The sequence below is a fragment of the Petaurus breviceps genome, unplaced genomic scaffold (assembly GCF_028583685.1).
Source record: "Petaurus breviceps papuanus isolate PSGF00001 unplaced genomic scaffold, PetGlider_PUasm1.0 90977, whole genome shotgun sequence".
NCBI lineage: Eukaryota > Metazoa > Chordata > Mammalia > Diprotodontia > Petauridae > Petaurus > Petaurus breviceps.
Genome location: NW_027187391.1, coordinates 6,115,484 through 6,137,969, shown reverse-complemented (window position 1 = coordinate 6,137,969; position 22,486 = coordinate 6,115,484). Strand labels below are relative to the sequence as shown.

Sequence of the window (22,486 nt, the reverse complement as noted above, 5' to 3'; positions counted from 1 at the left end):
ACCCAGGTGAATATGGTTATAATTCTAATGAAGTGGATCTTACAAATAGCTCTCACAGCTATACTATTTCCTCGATTTTCTATACAGTTCTTATAGTCATCTTTTTAGTCATTTCTACAACTGTATATGTAAACCCTTTCCATTTCCTTAGTCGGCTTGTGAATTTCTAAACTTGCTTTGCCTTGGGCATGGTAAAGCAGGCCAGAAGAGAAGAATAAGCAATATCACCCTGGGAAAGAATGAGGACTTCTTGTCAATCTTGGTTCACTGAATCAGAGGCAGACTGCCCAGTTTTCAGCTATCTACTCCAGCAAAATCCTGAAATTTGCATGAAACCAAATAATCATCAAGAAATTCAAAAAAAATTACAATGACTTCTTTCACCCCAGAATTCATGAAGAGTTGGTAAGAAGACTACTGCAGTAGGAAAGTGCCTCTTTAGCAAAGCTGGCACAAGTCTAACTGGATATAGGACACACATTTCCAGCAAAACTGTGTCATGAGGCATCAAAAGCAGAAGGTGCCCTACAGAAAATCCCAGCGTTTTAAAAAAAAAAAAGCTCCAACAAACAGTGCCATCATCCTTCAGTACTCAGAGTAGAACAACTAAGAAATCCAACTTCTTTAAGCATCCAAATACTTTGTCTTGAGATGACAAGATCCATTGCTCTGAACCTCAAAGCATAATCCTGTGAAGTGAAGGCAACACAAGAAGCCAAGGGATGCAGGGCAAGAAGAAGAAAGGAAAGACAACGAAGTGAAGGGGTGGAGTCTGGCCCTGGCACAAAGCCTCAATTCATAAGAGATGAGTGAATCAAAGACACCAACCAGCATAAAAATTATTGCAGATCTAGAGATCATCCTAAGGACTATATAAATCCCTAGAAGAAATGAAGTGAAAGATTAAAAAAAATCTCTGGAGAAAAGAAATGGAAGAATTAAGTAGCTTAGAATAGTGGCATCAAACTCAAATAGAAAGAGATCCCTGCAGGCTCCAAAATGACTTTGAAAATCACAAATTTACATTGTCTATGGTCTACTTTTTAAAAATTTATTTTGTTAAGCATTTCTTAAATACATTTTAATCTTGCCACACACCTCTGGTTTAGAAGTTAAAGTTGTAATCTTACTTAAGAAATGGATTTCTGGGGGGCAACTAGGTGGTGAAGTGAATTGAGCACAGGCCCTGGAGTCAGAAGGACCTGAGTTCAAATTTGGCTTCAGACACTTAACACTTATTAGCCGTGTGACCTCGGGCAAGTCACTTAACCCCAATTGTACTGCCTTTCCCCCTCCAAAAAGCCAAAAAAAAAAAGGATTCCTAGAAAACTAAAACAGACAAAATACTGTGATTACATGGCAAACAAGAAATATTAAATCAAAATCAAGACTGAAAACATAAGAGAAAATTCAAGATGCCCAATATAAAAAAACAAATGAATTGGGCTCTAGGAGGAATAAGTGAACAATCACTGGACTCCCTCCAAAACCACTTGGGGAAGAGGGTAAAAACTTGGACACTTTAACCCAAGAAATCTAAATAACCCTACTTATATTTCCAGTGATGCCTTTCTTGCTGTTCCTTGCACACAACAATCCACCTCCTTCTTTGGGGCTTTTCACTGGCTGTTGCCCATACCTAGGATGTCCTCCTCACTACTAGTGCCTCTTGGCTTCCTGGCTTTCTCTAAAATTCACCAATTTCAAGAGGTCTTTCCTTTTTTCCATTTCACAATGTATATACTTTGTATCTATATAGTAGCTTATGTGTTGTCTCTAGCATTAAAATGTGAGTTCTTGAGGGTAGAGACAGTACCTCAGGTCTTAAAATAGCACCTGACATGTACTACAGGTCGCAGGGATGGGGAACTTGTGGCCTCCAGGCCATATGTGGCTTTCTAGGTCCTTGGGTGAAGCCTTTTGACTTAGTCCAAGTTTTACAGAACACATCTTTCTATTAAGGATTCAGTCAAAGGGCTGCACTTGAGGACCTAGAGGAACACATGTGGCCTTGAGGCCAAAGGTTTCCTCACCCCTGACTTTAAAGGCTTGCTGATAAAGATGATGAAACTGCTCAAATCTATTAGAACCAGAGAGTCAGGGAAGACAGAAACATACACCAGTCACCTTTTAAAAGGAATGCCAAATGGAACACTCAGGAATGTTATAGCCAAAAAAATTCAGACTTCAATGTAAAAAAATTACATACATACAATATATATATGTATTGCAAGTTGCTAGAAAGAAGCTGTTAAAGCACCAAGAATCTTTACTTTCATACTAATGTAAAAAGGAGAAACAAAAGAGGAGGACTTTGCTTTTTTCCCCATAAATGGAGTGAGTGAGTGTGTGTGTGTGAAAGAGAGAGGGAGAGAGAGAGAGGAAGGGAGAAGAAGAAGTAAGCATCAGAGGATACTCATTTTTATATGAAATGGACAAGGGAAACACACAGAGTTTGGTGTAGACAGATCAAACTCAATAGGGACTGGGGGATAAAGTGAGGGACAGGCAATTAAAAAGAAGGATATCGGTGGCAGAGCCAAGATGAAAGAGTAGAAACAGGCCTTCCTTGAGGTTTCTGCTTCCACCTCCTGCAATACATGTAAAAAATGACTCTAAACAAACTTTAGAGCTACAGAACGCACAAAGTGACAGAAACTAACCTCCCCTTGTTGAAGACAGCCTGGCAGGCAGGGGCCATCCCAGCACTCTGGGGGCAGAGCCCAGCCCCCTGTGAGCCCAAGGTTTTACCTTCAGGGTGCCCCACCCAGCCTCTGCTAGAGGGACATCAGGAAAGTGGATCACCAGCAGCTGTGGCGGTTTCCAGAATTATCAATCCATAAATGCCAAAGACAAAGCAAGAGGTCAGTGGACTTTGGGAAAAGGAGGATCTGGGACACAGTCTGGCCTCTGCCCCCATGGCTGCTTCAGAGCTCCTGACCTGCAGATTGTAGTGGCACCAGGCAATCAGTCCGAGTGGTAATCACTCTTGCTTTAACTTGCTTGGATATATATTGTTGTCTAGGGTGGAGGGGTGGAGGTTCTGGGGTGCATGACCAGTATGCCAGAGCCAGTGGAGGCTTCTGATAGGGCACCCAACTAATAGCTCCAGCAGCTGAGAAAACCCCAGTGATTTGGGACAAAGCTCTCCTCTCTGGAAGCAGAGTTCTACTGTGGCAAAAAGCTCAAGAGTCAAGTGGTTGAGTGGCAACACGAGCAAGCAAAGGAAGCAAAGCAAGCACAGTGGTCTGACTTTGGATTCCTTTTTTGGGGGACAAAAAGGATCAAGGTATGGAACAGAAGGAAGACAGTGAAGTCAGAACTCCTGCACCAAAAACTTCTAAGAAATATATGAGCTGGTTATAGGCCACGGAGGACCTTAAGAAGGATTCTGAAAACAAAATAAGAGAAGTGGAGGAAAAAATGGGAAGAGAAATGAGAATGATGCAAGAAAATCATGAAAAGAGAGTCAACAGGGGTGGCCAGGTGGCTCAGTGAGTAAGAGCACTGGCCCCAGAGTTGGGATGACCTGGGATTGAATCCGGGCTCTGATACTTAGCACCACACCCAGAAATAACTGGCCTTGTAACCTTGAGCAAGTTACTTAACCCCGATTGCTTTAAAAAAAAAAAGAGAGAGAGTCAACAACCTGACCAAAGAAAATAACAGACTAACTCAAATAGCAAAAGAGGCTCAAAAAGCCAATGAGGAGAAGAATGCCTTAAAGAGTCAAATTTGGCAGATAAAAAAGAGAATCTCAAAAGCTCATTGAAGAGAATCATTTCTTCAGAATTAGACTGGAGCAAATGGAAGCTAGTGACTTTATGAGAAATTAAGATACTATTAAAAAGATCTAAACAAATGAAAAAATAGAAGGCAATGTGAAGTATCTCACTGGGAAAACCACTGACCTGGAAAATAGATCCAGGAGAGATCATTTAAAAATTATTGGACTACCTGAAAGCCATAATCAAAAAAAGAACCTAGAAATCATCCTTCAAAAAATTCTCAAGGAAAATTGCCCTGATGTTTTAGAACAAATGGGCAAAATAGAGGTTGAAAGAATCTACCAATAACCTCCTGAAAAAGATCCCAAAAAGAAAACTCCTAGGAATATTATAGCAAGGTTCCAGAGTTCCCAGGTCAAGCAGAAAATATTACAAGCAGCCAAGAAAACACAATTTGAATACTGTGGAAACACAATCAGGATAACACAGGATCTGGCAGCTTCTACACTGAGGGATTGAAGGGCTTGGAATATGATATTCTGGAGGTCAAAGGAGCTGGGATTAAAACCAAGAATCACCACCTACCCAGCAAAATGGAGTATCTTGTTTTAGGGGAAAATATAGTCATTCACTGGAATAAAGGACTTTCAAGCATTCTTGATGAAAATTTGACATTCAGATAGAAGCAAGAGAAGCATGAGAAGGTAAACAGGGAAAAGAAATCATAAGGAACTTATCAAAGTTGAACTATTAACATTCCTACATGGAAACATGATAATTGTAACTTACGAAACTTTTCTCAACATGAGAATAGTTTAAGGAAATATAAATATGTGTGTGTATGTGTGTGTGTGTGTGTGTACAGGTATACATAGACAGAGGGCACAGGATCAATTGAATAGGAAGGGATGATACTTAAAAGGTGAAATTGAGAGGTAAGAGAGGATTGAGAGGTTAGAGAGGAATATAATGAGAAGAGATGGGGAGAGACAGAATGGGGTAAATTATCTCATATAAAAGAGGCAAGGGATAACTGTTACAATGGAGGGGAAGAACAGGAAGGCAAAACAGAATGAGTCAACCTAACTCTCATTGAATTTGGCTTAGGGAGGGAATAATAAACACACTAAATAGGGTATTCGCCCTACAGGAGAGTAGGGGGAAAGGAGATGAGAGGGGGGATGATGGAGGGAAGGGCAGGTTGGGGGGAGATAAGTTAGAAGCACACACTTTTGAAAAGGGACAGGGTCAAAGTAGAGAATAGAACAAGTGGGAGGTGGGATAGGATGGAAGGAAATATAGTCAATCTTTCACAATATATCCTCTATGGAAATGTTTTGCATAGACACATGTACAACCTATACTGAATTGCTTATCTTCCCAGTAAGGGTGGGTGAGAAGGGAGAGAAAGGGAAAGAATCTGAAATTCAAAGTTTTAAAATCAAACATTTAAAATATATATATTATTATTTTTTTTACATGCAACTGGGAAATAAGATATATAGGCACTGGGGCATAGAGATACATCTTGTGCTACTTGAAAGTCGGAGGGGGAATGGGGAAGGATATAGGAGAGAGCAGACTGGGGGAGGGGGTATTCAGTGGGATCGCTGTTCTGGGGTGGTGGGTAGGGGAAAGATGGGGAGAAAATTTGTAACTCCAAATCTTGTGGAAATGAATGATGTAAACTAAAAATTTAATTAAAAAAAAAAAAAGGATATGAGGGAATGAGCAAGCTGCAAAGAAAACAAACTTCTGATCCTGAAGGGAGAAATCAAAAGGAATGAGAGGAAGAAAACAAAAAATTAGACTTGAAGGGAACAAATTATGGTATATGAATGTAATGGAATACTATTGTATCCTAAGAAATGACAGAAGGTATGGTTGAACCCTGACTGGCATGAACTGACACAAAGCATAGTGAGAAGAACCAGAACAATTTATACAAGGCAAGTTACATTATACAGAAAAGTAACTTTTAAAGACTTAAGAACTCCAATCAACACAATAACCAACTATGTCTCTAGAGGACCTATGATAAAGTATGTTACCTACCTTCTGACAAAGAAGTGAGCATCAGAAAGTAAAGAAAGATGTATTTCTGGACATGGCCCCAAGTCTCTCCCCACTCCATTCTGCCATTAAAGTGATTTTCCTAAAGTGTGGATCTGATCATGCTCTTCACCCCCCCCCCCCCCCCATAAATTCCAGTGGCTTGCTATTACTTCCAAAATCAAATACAAAACCCTCTATTTGGCATTCAAAGCCCTTGATAACCTAGTTCCTGCCTACATTTCTAGTCTTTGTACACCTTACTCCCTGACACATCACTATTTGATCCAGTCAGACTGGCCTCCTGGCTATTCCACAAACAAGACATTCCATCTCTCAGCTCCAGACATTTTTTGGTAGTCCCTCATGCCTGGAATTCTCTCCCTTCTCAGCTCCAACTACTGACCTCCATGGTTTCCTTTAAGTTCTAACTAAAATCCCACCTTCTACAGGAAGCCCTCCTCAGCCCTTCTTAATTCCAATACTTTCCCTCTGTTAATTACTTCCTATTTATCTTGTACATATTTGTTTGCATGCTGTCTCCCCTATTAGACTGTTAAGTCCCTTGAGAGCAGGAACTGTCTTTTGCCTCTTTTTCTATCCCTGGCACTCAGCACAATGTCTGGTACGTAGCAGGCACTTATAAATGTTTACTGAATGATTGACTGGTCTCCTTTCAGACTCTTCCACCTTCTACCATTATAACTCAGCAACTTCTGTTTTACTGAGGTTCATCACCCCATCAAAAGTGGTAGGTACTATTTTCTGACCTTTTCTCAATGAGCTTACTGCCTACCTCAGTTTTTCTCTTTTCCCCTACCCCTACACCTCATACTATGGGACTACAACATAGCCATTTTAAAGAACTCCATTAAATACCTTAGCCATTCTAGTTCCTCAACTTGCTCATTTCCCATGACCTACAACTTCACCCTACTTCAGCTACATACAGAAATGATCATAGCTCTAATCATCATACAGAAATGTATCACTTCCACATTCATTAACTTTGAGTTTCCTTTATCTAATCACAGTCTGTTGTCATTCCATCTCTGCCTAATAACCCTGTTCTTTATCTTCACCAAGATTTTTAATCTCTCCATCTTTTAATTCTTTCCCAAGCTATCATTACTGCACTAGGCTACACTTTGCCTTTCCCCATCTTGACTCTTGGTGACCAGTTCATTTATCTTTATGCTATCCTCTTTACTTAAGTCCCATGCCCCCTTATTCTACTGTCAATCTTGCCCAATCAGACCCCAGCCTTGGATTATTTACTATGCACTACTGAACAAAGCTGGAGAAAAATGATTAAACTGAGCTGACCAGGTCCACTACAAATTTATGCTGTATTATCTCAATGGTTCCTCAGTGTGATGAGACAATCCTTTCATACCTTTTCTTCCCTCCTCAATTATGCAGTTGAGAACCTGCCTTATCTCTCCCCACTCCAGTTCATCTTCCTCCACTCCACTGCCAAAGTGATCTTTCTAAAATACAAGATGGGTCATGTCATTCTCCTTACTTTCTAAATGTAAAATCCTCTGTTTGGCTTTTAAAGTCCTTGATAACCCAGTCCCCTTCTACCATCTACCTTCTTACACCTTACTCCTCTTCATGTAATCTATGATCCAGTGACTGGCCTAGCTGCTGTTGCTTCCAAACACTCCATGCGTTTTCACTGTCTGTGCCCCATGCCTGGTATTCTCTTCCTCTTCACCTTTATCTCCTGGCTTTCTTCAAGTCTCACCTAACGTCTCACCTTCTACAAAAAAGTTTTTTCTAGGCCTCTTTACTCTTACTGACTTCTCTCTGAGTACATTTCCAATTTATCCTGCATATACCTTGTTTCTACACTGATGGTTTGTCTTCATTAGACTGTGAGCTTCTTGATGGCAGGATATGTTTTTGCCTTTCTTTCTTTTTCTAGCAATACACAGTGCCTGGCACATAAGAAGAGCTTAAAAAATGCTTGTTAACCTGACCCATAATAAAAATGTAAGAAACAGAAAGACTTACAACAGAGAGAAGGGAAAAATAAATGGTGCAATGGTGTTGGGCACCTACACAAGCAATATAATGACTCAGCCAGAGCTGGATAAAGAGTCCAATTATGCTAACAGGCATTTAGTAACTATTTCCAGAATTCCACTGGTTTGTTTAATGAATGCATTTCCATGCTGGGCTACCTGATGATTACTAGATGAAAGCTAAAAATTAAACTTATTTCTTCATTTAGGATAACAATTCAATAAATGTTTACTACACATACTAAATAACCACTGTATCTAAAATATTTCTAGGTGATGGATATACAAAGAATAAAAACACTGATGTTCCCTTAATGAACACAGTGGAGACAAGTACCAAAGAGATGTTTAAAATACATTTTTTTACAAGTGATTCTGAGTAAGTCACTTGTTTCATCATTTGTAAAATGGGGATAATATTAGCACCCAAAAGGGTTGCTGTGAGAATCAAATGAGACAATATACATAAAATACAATGCTAACTTTAAAGTACTACACAAATGCTAGCTATTACATAATGAGTGGAATATAATGCTGAGAAAAATTCATGGAGGGAAAGGTTTCTTCTAGTTTGTGAGGCGGGGTGGGGAGAGAGAAAGGAAGGAAGCTTCCTGGTCTAAGTGGCAAATAAGAGCATAATTAAAGAAAAAGAATTTCAACAGTCCAATGATGTGGGAAGGAATTTGTTTCAGGCAAGGAAGATAGGATGTATGAAATGTGTGGTGGCAGTAAAGGGCAGAATGATTAAGGGAACAAGTAGTACAATTTGCTTAAAGCATGGAGTGAAGGAAAGGGAGTTCTGTGAAATAAAAATGGAAAGACAGGTTGGTAAACTGTGGAAGAAGCTGTCTGCTAGGCTGAAGAGGCTCTATTTGATTTGGTGGGCAAGGGGGTCAAGTTTTTTGAGTGACAGTGATCATACCTAGGCAGAGGGAAAACTAATTTGGGTAAAAGATAGATTAAAGAAGGGAGAGACTAAAGACAAAGAGACTATTTACAATAGTCCAAGACAAGAAACAATAAGGACCTTGATCAAGATTGGCAGCAGTGGAAGAGGAGAGAAGGGAGTAAATGCAAAGCTTATTACAAAGGTAATATCAAAGGATTTGGCAATGACAGAATGTGAATTAATGATTTATTAGTTTAAGACAAACTTTTGCACCTCAATAGCTGGAACTCTACCATATAAAAGCAGCCTAAATATATGAACTGTCATTTTACAAACTGCAACTAGTATAACAACATAGACATAAATGCTAACAAATTATAACTGAGAATGTAGATTAGTGCAACTAGGTGATATGACAATTAGAGTACTAGACTTAAGAGTCAGGAAGACCGGAGTTCAAAAATTTCCTGAGGCATTTACTAGCTGTGTGATTCTGAGTAAGTCACTTGTTTCCTCATCTGTAAAATGGGGATAATATTAGCACCCAATTGGGTTGCTGTGAGAAACAAATGAGATAATATACATAAAATACAATGCTAACCTTAAAGTACTACACAAATGCTAGCTATTACATACTGATAAAAATTAATGAGCTAATTATTGTTCCTTGCTTAAATATATCAGCAGAATTTTGACTAGGATATGTACAATGTATAAAACTTATAAGAAATATGAACTACTGTCCTATATGCTTAAAATTATGGGTATGACTGACTACTCATGTACCTGAACTTTCTGAATGATAAAAATTTATATATTTTTTTTACATATGACAGAAAAAAATTATAAAAGCAAACTTAAGATAGCTGAACGGATTGTTCTTAGACATGATTTTAGTAATAATGAATGCAAGTGTTTAATAAAAAACCATTGAACTTAATTGTTTTTTCTGAATTCATCATATTACAGAAGTAACTTAAGAGAATCAGAAGGTCAAGTCAAAGGGCTACTTAGGGTTGCATCGTAGGGGCCCCATATTCAGTTTAAAAAATAAATAATATTCCCCACCCTTTCTGTGCATACACTGAATTTCTTGGCTGACATTCTCCTATCCTGAAAGTCCTTCTCATTATACATCTAACCCCTGCCAATCTTCAAAAGCATATCTAAATTCTCTCCTCCACCATGAAAATCTTTCCCTCATGAATGTAAAAATGTTTTCTTCTGACTTTACTAATCCAGTATTGCTATCTATGCCATATATTAGAGCACCTCATGATACTCAATTTAATAATTTATTGTATCTTGTCTTGTATTGTTCTCTAAATGTTTCTTATGTTTCTCATCTCTCCAACTGAAGTTTAAGTCCTCTGAGGGCAGTGACTGTCATTCTACCCCATAACAGAATTTATTTTGAAAAAATAGATATATGGAAAGTATTTAATTCAATGTGGAAGGTCTCAGAAACATGAGGGGGAAATACACATTGCTTCCCTTTCCTGAATCCTAATAGCATTCACCACTCCATCTTAAAGAATAATATATCAATGATTTAAATGTTAAGCTCTAATCACGATCTTTTAAGTTTTAGGTATGCATACTATAAAAGGGAGAACTTAAACAATTTTTATATTCATTAAAATAAATTTAAAAATCCTCATGCTTACCAGACTTGACATTACCATTTAGCACTAACAGAATGTTTTTCCATAAAAAAGGAACAAACATAAAAACTCTGAGGCTGAGTAAACAACTAAGGCAAATATAATCACCTCAAGAATGCTTCCAGAAACACAAAAAAAGTATTGTCAACTACATTCCTGAGCAAATAAATAGTACATATTCAGATATAATGATGAGTGTATATGAGCAAAAGACATGTAATTTTGTTCTAGTGCAGGAATTCTCTCTACCAACAGATTCTATATTGGGCCTATGATTTAGTACTGTATTTAAAGTCATTAAGGAGCTGCCTGGGAACACATAGATGTTAAGCTATTTACTTAACATACAGCTAGTCAGTGTCAGAGGCTGAACTGAATATAGTTCTTAACTCTAAACCCAGCACTGTATCCACTACTCCCCACAATACTTCTACAGGAGTATGCAAAGGAATGTATAAATTTATTTGCCTATAATATCAATGAAAAATAAGTTCACATTAATAAGTTTGATGAAACTTGACTTAGCTGTTCCAAAACTGAATAAATGATCAGAGGTAAAAATGGACTTTTTAAAAGCAGGCTTTTCTTTTTTATATACTGACTTCTTCAAAAGTTTTATAGTCATCTAGGATTAAGAGGGAATCCTGGTAATTACTAAGAAAGTAATACCAGTATCTTGGGATGCCTTTGATGGTCTGATTTGCTGGCAGCACACCAGCAGAAGTCATCAAAAAGTTTTGTAATTCATTGATAGGCTAACTGACCCACTGGAGATGCTTGCATTAAGTAACACGTGCCCTTATTTTTTACTTTCCTACAACATACAAGAATGCTTTGAGAAAGGATGCTTCCTAATAATAAATGATGGAAAAGATGTAGGAAAATTTGCCTTGTTGGTGGAGTTGTGAATTGATTCAACCATTCTGAAGAGCAATTTGGAACTATGCCCAAAGGGCTACAAAACTGCACACCTTTGATCCAGCAATGCCACTACTAGGTCTATATCCCAAAGAGATAATAAAAAAAAAGGACAAGGACCCACATGTACAAAATATTTATAGAAGCTTTTAGTGGTGGCAAAAAATTGGAAATTGAGGGGATGCCCACCAATTGGGGAATGGCTAAAAAAGTTGTGGTATATGAATGTAATGGAATGCTATTGTTCCATAAGAAATGGTGAGCAAGCAGATTTCAGAAAAACCTAGAAAGACTTGCATGAGCTTATGCTAAGTGAAGTGAGCAGAACCAGGGAGAACACTGTACATAGTAACAGCAACACTGTGCAATGACCAATTTTGTTAAGACTTAGCTCTTCTGAGTAATACAGTGATCTAAGACAATTCCAAAAGACTCTGGATAGAAAATGCTATCCATATCCAGAGAAAGAACTATGGAGTCTGAATGTAGATTGAAGCATACTATTTTTTCTCTCTCTGTTTTGTCTCTGGTGGTTTTTTCCTTTTGTTCTCATTTTTTTTTTCATAACATGACCAATGTGGAAACTTGTTTAATTGATCATAAATGTATAGCCTATGTCAGATTGCATGCTGTCTTGGGGAGGGAGCGGGATGGGGGGGGGCGGATTTAGAAAACAAAATCTTACAAAAGTGAATGTGTAAAACTTAAACTAATTTTTTAAAAAGAAAAAGGACACTTTCTGACTCCAACCCCTGCCTGATGCTCCATTTCCACTTCTAAATTCTCTCTCACTGAGGTAGTTATTGAGATAGATAGGTAAACAAATATGTATGACAATCCAACTTCTATATTAACAAAATAAACTGACTAGTACCAGAAAGAGCCTGAGAGGCTCATTCCTCTTCCTAACTCCCTGGTTAAGTCAATAAAGCCAGATTACAAACATATATCGATAATCTTTCACACATTGGTTTCACAATTCCTTGACAGTCAATACTACCCTAATGACAATGATCTCCACCTCATGGAATACATGATGACGTGTAGTTAAGCACACTGCTTAGGATGGCTACACACTGATCCCTACCATTTATAACACTTAAGCCACCTGATAGTGTAGTTGTAACTGAATCTTATCATTTATAGTCAATAAATATTTATTAAATAGAAGCTATATGCCAGGCATTGTGCTAGGCACTGGAGATGCAAATTCAATAAAGGAAAATATTTTTCCTACTTGCAAGGAGCTTACATCCACCTCTAAGGTCTCAAACTCAATAATCTTTTTCAACTACTTTTCAACTACTATCTCCCCTTAGCTCTTACCTTACTCTTGGAATCTGCTATTTGCCAAAACCTGGGATCCTTTCCCTGGACCTTCTGATGTATCTTCTTTACTAATCTATAACACTCACCACCTGATTTTTCCTCTTCTGGGCAGCTAAGAACTGCTGAAGAAAATCATGAATTTGGGCCATTTGGTTCCATTAAAAATTAGTGCTACACCATCTCACCTGGCACTCCATGCTACATAGCAACCTTTTTATTCTACTAATGTCCTATAAGATTATACAAAATAATTTCCAAACCTTGTCCTTACTCTTTAAATTTCCAACATCTCACTCTTCATCAGACTGTCTATACTCCTATTTATTAATTATCAATAGAAAGTCTCAACTATCATTATCCACTTCATTCCCCTTCTTTATGCCTTCACTTAGTCTCTCCTTCAATCAAGAAAAGGCAGACCTTCTCAACTCTTAATTTCTTAATTCTTCTGACTAAATCTTCAATCCTAATTGCACTTCCTTGCTCCCCAAACTTGCTCCAAGAATCCCCTGCAATTTCAATCTTTCCCTCTCCACTGGCTTCTGTATAACAAGCATATTCAAGTCCTCCACACATTCTGAAAAATCACTTTGATCCTATCTGCTTAATAGATATCATCTCTCCTCCACTTCAAAGGCAAAGAATGAACATATAATCACAACCTTCACTTCCTCTATACCTATTCACTCAATGCCTTAAAAATGTGCCTTTTGTCCCTACCACTTTACTTCTGAGAGTTTTACACTACTGACCAAATCTAATGACCTATTCTCAGTCCTCAATTTTCTCAGTTATTTGATAGCTATATCCCATCTCTTAATATCCTTTCCTTCCTTAATTTCTGTGACACTTTTTCTGTTTCTTTTCCCAATTTTTTATTCTTCTTTGGTCTCATTCAAAGCTTCCTCTCTTTGACCTCTTTTCATATTCTCTCCCTAGGTCATTTTCTCTACTCTATTTACCTTTATGCTGGTAATTCCTAAATGTGCATTCTCAGCCTTTTCCCTGAGTCTCTGCTGAACCATCTGCTACCTGAATGTCTCCCCAATATTTAAAACCTGCTAATCTTCCATCATTCTCTGGTTAATTAAGCTCAAAATCTAACTATTCCTCACTAGCTTCCCTCATTTCATATTCAAGTACCAAGTCCTATCAAGTATACGTCTGCAATACTTCTTTCATATGAATCCTTCCTCACACATTTCCTGGGCCCCAATAACTCCAGAGTTTACAACCTGATTTTCTCTTACCTGGTCATCTGTAAAGTTTCCTTCCACAGTAACAGAATTTAAGAGTTAGATAGGATTGGTGAGAATCTACTCCAACCCATACTTGAACAAGTATATATATAATACTTCAACAGTATCTCCCAGTGATCATGAAGCCTTTGTGCAGTGAACTTTAGTGAAGAACCCACTCAGCAATTTCAGTGTGGTAAAGCTCTTAATTGCTAGGAAATTTTTTCTCATATCAAGCTTGAATCTGCCTCTTTTTAACTTCTATCCACCATTCCTGGTTCTCTTTTCTGGGAGGTGAATAGAACAAGTCTAATCCTTCTTACAGCCCTTAAAGCTCTTCAAAAACTTGAAAATAACTAATGTGTGTCCCCTCAGTCTTCTCTTCCCCAGACTAAACATCTCCAATTACTTCACATGAACCTCCAAAAGTCAAAACCTTGTGGCGTACTGTCTTTTGGTTTTCTTCCTGTATATGCTCCCCCACTTAATATCCTTCTGAGGTATGCCACCCAGCAGTGTACTTGATTTAGGAAAGTATTACCTCCCCTATGTTGGACACTGTGCCTCTTAGCCAAAGACTAAATTAACTTTTTCTGGCTGTCATATGACAGCCTTAGTTTGCAGTCAATTAAAACCCCAGGACATTTTCAGATGAACCACTATCTGGTCACACCCATTCCATACTATACTTATGAAGATTTTTAAAAACACAACTGTAAGACTCTACTTACAATTACATGCATCCCTACTGAATTTCACCTTTTTATTATTATGCTAATATGCTTTGCTGTTGTTCTACTCTACTCTTTTAAGATCTTTTTAGGTTTCTGTGGGCCTCTCCTAGTTCTGTGTCATCTGCAAATGTGATAAGCATGCCACTTGTACTTTTATCCAAGTTACTGATAAAAAATGTTAAACAGCATAGGGGTAAAGCACAAATCCCTGGGGCACTACACTAGATATTCCCTAAGCTGACAGTGGACCATTAATAAATATCTTACTTTCTGGGTCTAGCAACTTAACCAGTTTCAAACATACCTAAACATATTTGCATCTGGCTCATATATCTTTATCTTGTCTATAAGAATAGCATGTGACTGTCAGATGCTTTGTCAACATCTAGGTAAACTATATCCTCAGCATTCTCCTAATCTACAAATATAGTAATCCCATCTAAAAAAAAGAAAGAAATGGGCTACTCAGCATGACTTATCAGTATTCTTTTTAAACAAATAATTTTTTTTTTTTTGTGGCTTGCCTTAATGCACAGAACTCTCCCTTATAACAAAGTAAATAAATCAAATCAACACACTGGTCATATCTAAAAATGTATGCCTCATTCCACACCAATAGCTTACTGCTCCTTTGCCAAGAGAAGGAAGACATTTTCCACCAAAAGTTGTCTAAAGTCACAAGTGATTACTGCATTGGTTAGAGATCTGATATCTCTCAGTGCTGTTTTCCTTTATATTCTGTTGGTCACTACAAACATTATTTTCCTGGTTCTGTTAATTTAAATTTATTTGATTCCCTTTTAAATTCTTTCTTTTCTTCTTCTTTTTTTTTAAAGCAATTGGGGTTAAGTAACTTGCTCAAGGTTACACGGCCAGTTATTTGTGTGTGTGGTGCTAAGTATCTGAGCCCAGATTTGAACCCCAGGTCATCCCGATACTGGAGCCGGTGCTCTTACTAGCTGAGCCACCTGGCCACTCCTAAGCAATTGGGGTTAAGTAACTTGCTCAAGGTTACATGGCCAGGTGTTTCTGGGTGGGTGCTAAGTGTCTAAGCCCGGATTCGATCCACAAGTCATCCCGACAGTGGAGCCGGTACTCTTACTTGCTGTACTACCTGGCCGCCCCCAATTCTTTCTTTTCTAGATGTCAATAAACCATCTTTTTAATAATACATGAGTGAAATTTAGCTCACTAGTCTATTTTTGGATTGTTAATTCTCTTTGCTTTTCTGAAAACTGAGACAACATTCTCCCTTCTTTATAAACCTTTTAAAGACTACAATCATACTAATTCTCAGACCTTTTCAATTTGCTTCCAACCTACCCATCTCCAGGCTGATCTTATACTACTTTCACTTGTTCTATACAGCCATTCCTGAACCCTAGCCCATACTTTCCCAGATCTATGATGTTATTCAGGTTTTTCTCCATCACTAAAATGTCATCCCCTCTATTTTGACCTACCGAGGCTACTTCACATTCAAGGCTCAGCTAAAATGCCAACTTCTCTATATTGTTCCACTCAACCAGAGAGAGATGATCTCTCAGTCTTTAAAAGTGTCACAATTTTATGCGTTCTTGGTATCGTTATTATATTTACCTATAGATGGAATTTAGTTTTCCCAACAGATTACAAATTCCTTGAGGGAAAAGACATCTTACTTATCTTTATAACTCACTAAATACTAAAGTGCCTAAAACAGCTCTTGTGTATAGAAGACAGTTGAAGTTAACTGAATAGAATCATCAAACATACTGAAAGTAAGAGAACTTCTGGTGATGTTTTCCCTCATTGTATGCCCAAGCCAAACATAATCACAAGGTACTATATCTCCCAAGTTTTGGCAATCAGTATTGTCCAATGGTGGGATCCTCATGAAGTGGTTCTTGTGTCTGACGTCATCTCAGTTAAGTAGCCAGATAGCTTTTAAAGTACTGAGTCTAAAGATTATATGGCTGTATCTTGTGCAACCATTTATCATTTCCTTAGAGCTTCCTGACACCATTATGGTATGAGAAGGTAAGAAAATATCTTTAAAAAAACCCTCAATCCTCGAGCAAGGAGAAAAAACATGTTGGTTTTCACTCATCTATTAAGAGCTGGAATCGCAATTCTTTCCTAAACAAATAATTAAGCTGAACAGGAATAAATGCTAAAACTAAAGCCAGAACAAAGAAACGGAAGCACTTACACCACAACACTGAAATACAGGTTGTTCTGTATAACATTCTTGCTGAGTCTCACAAAAGCCCAAGGAAACAAAGTGATAACCTTCAAAATCCAACTCATTATATTTCATGAAAGCAATTTTTTTCCATTGCTAATTAAAACTCTCCTGCCACTAATGCATTTTCATTAAGTACTTGCAATAAACTAAATTGTGTCAATAAGAGACAGGAATAATATCAGAATTTAAATTCCCAAATAATGTTAATTCTTCCCCAGGAAATGCTACTACAGCTAACAATTAGTAAATTGGCAATTTATGAATTTCATTTCCTTTCCATTTCCTCTGTACACTCTTTGGTACAGATGTAAATAAACAATGAAAAGTTTAAGTCTGACATAAAGAAGGAAAAAGAATGGCTAATCTAATTAATCTGCCCTCAGACTAACCACAGACAGACTGATAAAATACTTGTAAAATTTCAAACATGATGTCCATGCTACTGTAGGATGTAGCACTTTAAATATTCCAATCAAATACAAATATTATTTATGCAATGGAAAATGAACTGAATTTAAACTCAAAGAATGTGAGGGATCAAATCCCATATTGGTCATTTATTACTCTAAGACCTTAAACAAGTCAGTATGCTTCTCTGAAACTCAGTTTCCTCATCTGTAAAATGAAGGAATCAGAACTGATGAAATCTTAAGTCTCTTCCAGCTCTACATCTATAATCCTATGTAATACATTTTTTAAAAAGTTTTAAGGCACAACCAAGCTCCATTCATTTCAAGTATTCATGGAATGAGGTACAGCTGCCTTTTCACACCACTCATCTAAAACACACATAGGAAAGAACACTTTCCCCGTAGTGAAGAAATGCTAGTTATCAATGGTCAAATACACAAGACAAGATTATTTTTTGTCACTTTATCCAAATCTTCCTTAACCCAGTGTCCTCCATTCCTACCTCCCTTTATACTCTTCTTCGATTTCTACTTATCCCTTTTTGTTTTTAAGAAAGTGCTTTAGCACATTCCTCTCTTTCAATGACAACAAAGGGAAGAAAAAGTCAAGTAGTGAAAAGAGATGAATGAAGAATAACTAAAAGGGTTAAAGTTTTAAAAGAATTTGGGGGTGGTTTAGATATGTAGAAAGTTAACCTCTTTCAAGCTAGGTTCTGAATCTGTCAAACTGATATAAACTTTGTAGCCTTTCCTAAGGCAACACAAGTAAACTACAGACAAAATACAGTTTCAGCTATATAATGAAACTCATAGACCAACATGTATGTTATACTGAATTAAAAAACCTCAACAGAACTCAACATAGCAAAGAACCCAGACCAAATATGCTCAAAGCCACACCATTTGCGGTATTAAACAATGACATTGCATAAATATTTACAGAAGCACAAGCATATATATAAATGTGTAATGCATACAAATAAAATAGTAGTTATAACAGTGCAATAACACTTGGATATGATCAATAAAACAATGAATTAGCCAATGAAAACTTGAAATCAATTAACTAATTTCGCTGTCACAGATCATTTCTTTAGATGTGACAACCATTTTACAGATTTTAAAATAACATTTTCCCACTAATGTTAAGATGATTTGACAATACAGATTTGACAATGGCAAAAATATTTTTCCCACTATGTAAGCACACAAAATTAAAAAAAAAAAAAAACAGAGCCTGCCACCATTCCCATTTAAGCACTCCACTGAACCATGCATAACAGCTTAAAAAAAAAAAGACCAAAACAATGAATGGAAATTCAGGGTTAATAAAATTAATTTCAAACAAGCAAGCTAAGTGATTGACTTACAGGATCAGCTGGTGCAATGTTAGAATCAAATTGGGTCAGAGTTTGTGAGCTTGAAGAGCGTTCACTAAATGTCTCCCACTGCTGAACAGACAGAGGAGAGACAAGTCAGCATGATGAGAAAGATGGAGTAAAAGATCATTGGAGAAGATTTAGCAAAGTAGTTCAGGAGTTGCACTGCAAGTTATGTGTCATAGGCCTCACTTAGAATAAAATACCATAACATTATTTATTTTTCATAAATATCTTACATGTTCCAATTACTTTCCTTTCCTAAATGTGTGTACCACTTTAACATGACCAGAGATGTATGATCTATTTTGACCTCTATGGAAATGTTGGAAATTTGAGGGTCAGAAAAGCACAACAAAAGATTTGAAAAGTAAAATGTTAAGTGGTGACCTATTCTGAATATGATTTTCAGGAGTTTAAAAAAAAGTCCTTTAGGAGAATTACCTAGAACAGGGGTGGGAAACCTTTAGCCTTAAGGCCACATGTGGCCTTCTAGATCCTTAAATGCCGCCTTTTAACTGAATCCAAATTTTATAGAACAAATCCTTTTAGTATTAAGGTCACAAGTGCCCCACCACCCCTGATTCTAGAAAAATAACTAAAAGTCTGTTCAAAATATTGCTGATGCAGAATCTAATGAAGCTATAAATATTAAGTTCTTAGTTGCAAATATTATTCTAGTGTGACTTAGCAGTGCAACCCCTGAAAGATGATTCTATTATGTATGTGCACATACTTAATACAAATGTATAGATATTAAATTATATATAATTGAGACATAATGCAAAGAATTCTTGAATACATATTTGAGTTTTTGTCAATTTGTAGCAAGTCAACCCCTGCAATCAGCACTACAGAACATGGCCATGCCAGGTAACAAGACAGAACTGCCAATCAGGCATCCCCATTCATGCTAGAAAAATTAGCCACAATGAGAGCAAATCAAGCATCATAGTATGTATTACAAATGATATCTTTAAATACAAAAAAACATTACTCTTCTAAAAGAGGTACACTGAAAAAATTATACCTCTATACAAATCAGTGGAATGATGGGTCAACTTTAATATGTATGGCAGGTAAAATTTCAAAATGAAAAAGCCTATTTTGGAGAAGAGTTTAGTGAGAAGATAAATAAGAATCTTCATATGGGAAAATAATATTAACACTATCAATATAAAATTTAGTTTTTATAGCAACCTCTAATACAGATAACTATGTAAACTCAAAACATTTTTTTGTAGAGAAGGGATAGGAGGACAACTAACCTTTGAAATGGGAGGGAGAAACCAACATAAATGCTATATGTACACACTAATGTCAACATACATATACATCTACCTCATCATCCCAAATCTCCATCTGTACTTCAGAATGGAATTTTTGTGCCTCTAACATCTCCCTATCACTTCAGAAGGACCCAATTTGAGAAAATATTAAGAAGCAAAATGTTAAATAAACATTTCTAGTCTGTTCCAAGTCTAAGGTTCTATATTTTAGGTTAAACTGTTGGAAATTACCTGGGGAAGGAAAAGGACAATTCAGCATTCCCCTTAGCTATTTTACCAGAAAATCTTTGTACTTTTTGCTTTTTACTAATAACAAATGTTAGGGAAAATAAATTAGTCACTGTTACTGTATGGACACAGATGAAATAAATACTAAACTATATTTGATTTAGGAAATTTTTATTCAAAGGTCAAATGAATAGCTTAAGTTTTAGAATGTAAGCTCCCTGAGGGCAAGGGCATTTCATTTTTGTCTTTGTATTCCCAGCACTTAGAACAGTGCAAGATATATAGTAGGTACTAAACAAAAGTTTGTTCATTGATTAAAACTCCGAAGAGAGTATGGCTTATTCTTCCTTTCACAACTACATGTTTTTATGTAAATAATTTTGATCTTTATACACTATGGATAATAAATAAAAGTCCTTAATATCAAAGTTGGTTACACTAGTATAACTGTTTCTTAAATCACCATTAGGACTATAACTTGGCCACATTAATGAGTACAGCAATTACTCTTCTCAGAAGATGTAGGTTTGAGTCCTTGGTTTGCTGTTTTTTTATGACTTTGGTTAAGTGAATTAAATACCTCCACCTCAGTTTTCACATCTGTAATGGAATAATGAATAACACCTAGTTTTACAGGTTATTTGTGAGGATAAAGCAAAAAGATATACATAAAAAAACCCTTTGTAGCCCTAAATAAAGCATTATGTGAATATGAATTGCTGTTACTAGAATGAAAGACAAATAGTTATAAAGATGAAAGATCCAATAATAGGTTTTTAATGAATAAAAGTATCTAGTCTTATTAAGGGACATTAAGGACCACAACTTTCTTTGGAACTAGATCTCAGAGGCCATCTAGTCCAACTCCCTTCCTTTCACAGATAAGAAAACTGAGGCTAATTTAAGTGACCTGCTCATGGTCACAAAGGTAACAAACATGGAGATGGAACTGACTCCAGTCAGTGCTCTTTCCATACTGCCACCAGGAGCTTGTCTTAATAAAAAAAGCAATGTAAATGTGACACAGAAGACAGATCATTAGGTTTGGAGTCAGGAGACCTAGCTTCAGACTGTGATTCAGATGTTCATCAATATGATTTTGCATGAGTCAATCTCTCAGGGCTTTATTTTCTTCATCTGCAAAAAGGAATGATAATACTTGTACTATCTAGCCCCCAGATCAGTTTTGAGTGAATGGTTTTATAAATGTTAAGTGTTATATATTCTTTTTTAAAATTTCAATGTAAAAAAAATACTACCCCTTACCCCCATAGAACAAAAGCTGGAAAAACAATAGCTTCAATATTTTTTTCCTCACTTTTTATAAATCCCTGGTAGACCTTTAAGTTCCTTCCAAATTTAATCTTCATGTTCTCTTTGTCTTTGGCCACTGAATAAAAATCACTAATGGCTTTCCATCCATATTTCAAATTTATGAATTTAATGGTGTGACACTATCATTCTTTATTCAGTATCATGGCATGAAGGTCATTATAGCTGTCACAATTAATTACAAAAAAAATTGTGGAAATTTGAGATGTTATTTTTTTTCTTTCCATATTGCCCAAATTACCTGAAGGTGTTCAAATTACCTGAGAATATTCCTGAAGGTGAGCATTTGTGTTATATGCCATGATTCTCATAGAAAAGGGAACCAATTAACTGATGCCTTTCAAATGAGAATTAATATGAAACCTACATTCTATACTACAACACTATTATTTGTTTGTCTCAGAATCAATCTTAAATGTGGTTCAAAATAAAAAGAACACGAAAATGACATTAAAAAGTTAGGTTATTAAGGAAAAATTATAATAGGTTAAATTAAAAGAAAATGATACATTTATAATAGAAATTCCTTTGTTTTGGACTCTTAACAGAGCTCTTAATATAGGTTTTGTTGCTTATGTATATTTTCTATACTATCTTCAATTCCTAGAATAAACTCGCTAATTTGCTGATGGTTAATTGACACTAGTGTGAGTAAAAGAAAAAACAGTCCATCTTTTTTCTTAAATGTGCTTCAGGTGGGTGAGTTGTAAAAGACTTCAAAATGGTTCAGCTAATGTGAATTTTTAAGTAACAGAAATGGAGGGTGTTTTCAATTAAATTTTAAACTTATTAAACTTAAAATTTATAAATTTCCATACTAAAATCTTATGCAGTATTTATTCACAATAAACATGTTAGTCTAATAAATGCTTTAAAAGACTAGAATGACACTAAAGAAACCTTAAACTAAGTTTTATATATGACGGCTTTCATTACTTTAAAAAATTTTTAAAGTCATCTCATTTGTGTATCTCTAGTTCATAATTAAAAAACAGATCCGATATAAAGTCCAGTACACTGGAATATAGACACAGATATA

The 22,486-nt window shown here is 36.4% G+C and overlaps 1 protein-coding gene across 11 annotated transcripts in view; it reads right to left on the bottom strand.

Moving 5' to 3' along the window:
- Positions 1-22,486, bottom strand: part of REPS1 (RALBP1 associated Eps domain containing 1) — a 99,922-nt gene that overhangs the window by 19,989 nt on the left and 57,447 nt on the right. For 5 of the 11 annotated variants that reach the window (XM_069077235.1, XM_069077236.1, XM_069077229.1 and 2 more), the window contains exon 10: positions 18,590-18,670. The exons of 3 other annotated variants lie outside the window; for them this stretch is intronic. In XM_069077235.1, the coding sequence (XP_068933336.1) occupies positions 18,590-18,670 (81 nt within the window). The remainder of the gene's footprint in view (positions 1-18,589; positions 18,671-22,486) is intronic. 3 more of the 11 variants (XM_069077237.1, XM_069077233.1, XM_069077234.1) reach the window with 1 other exon arrangement.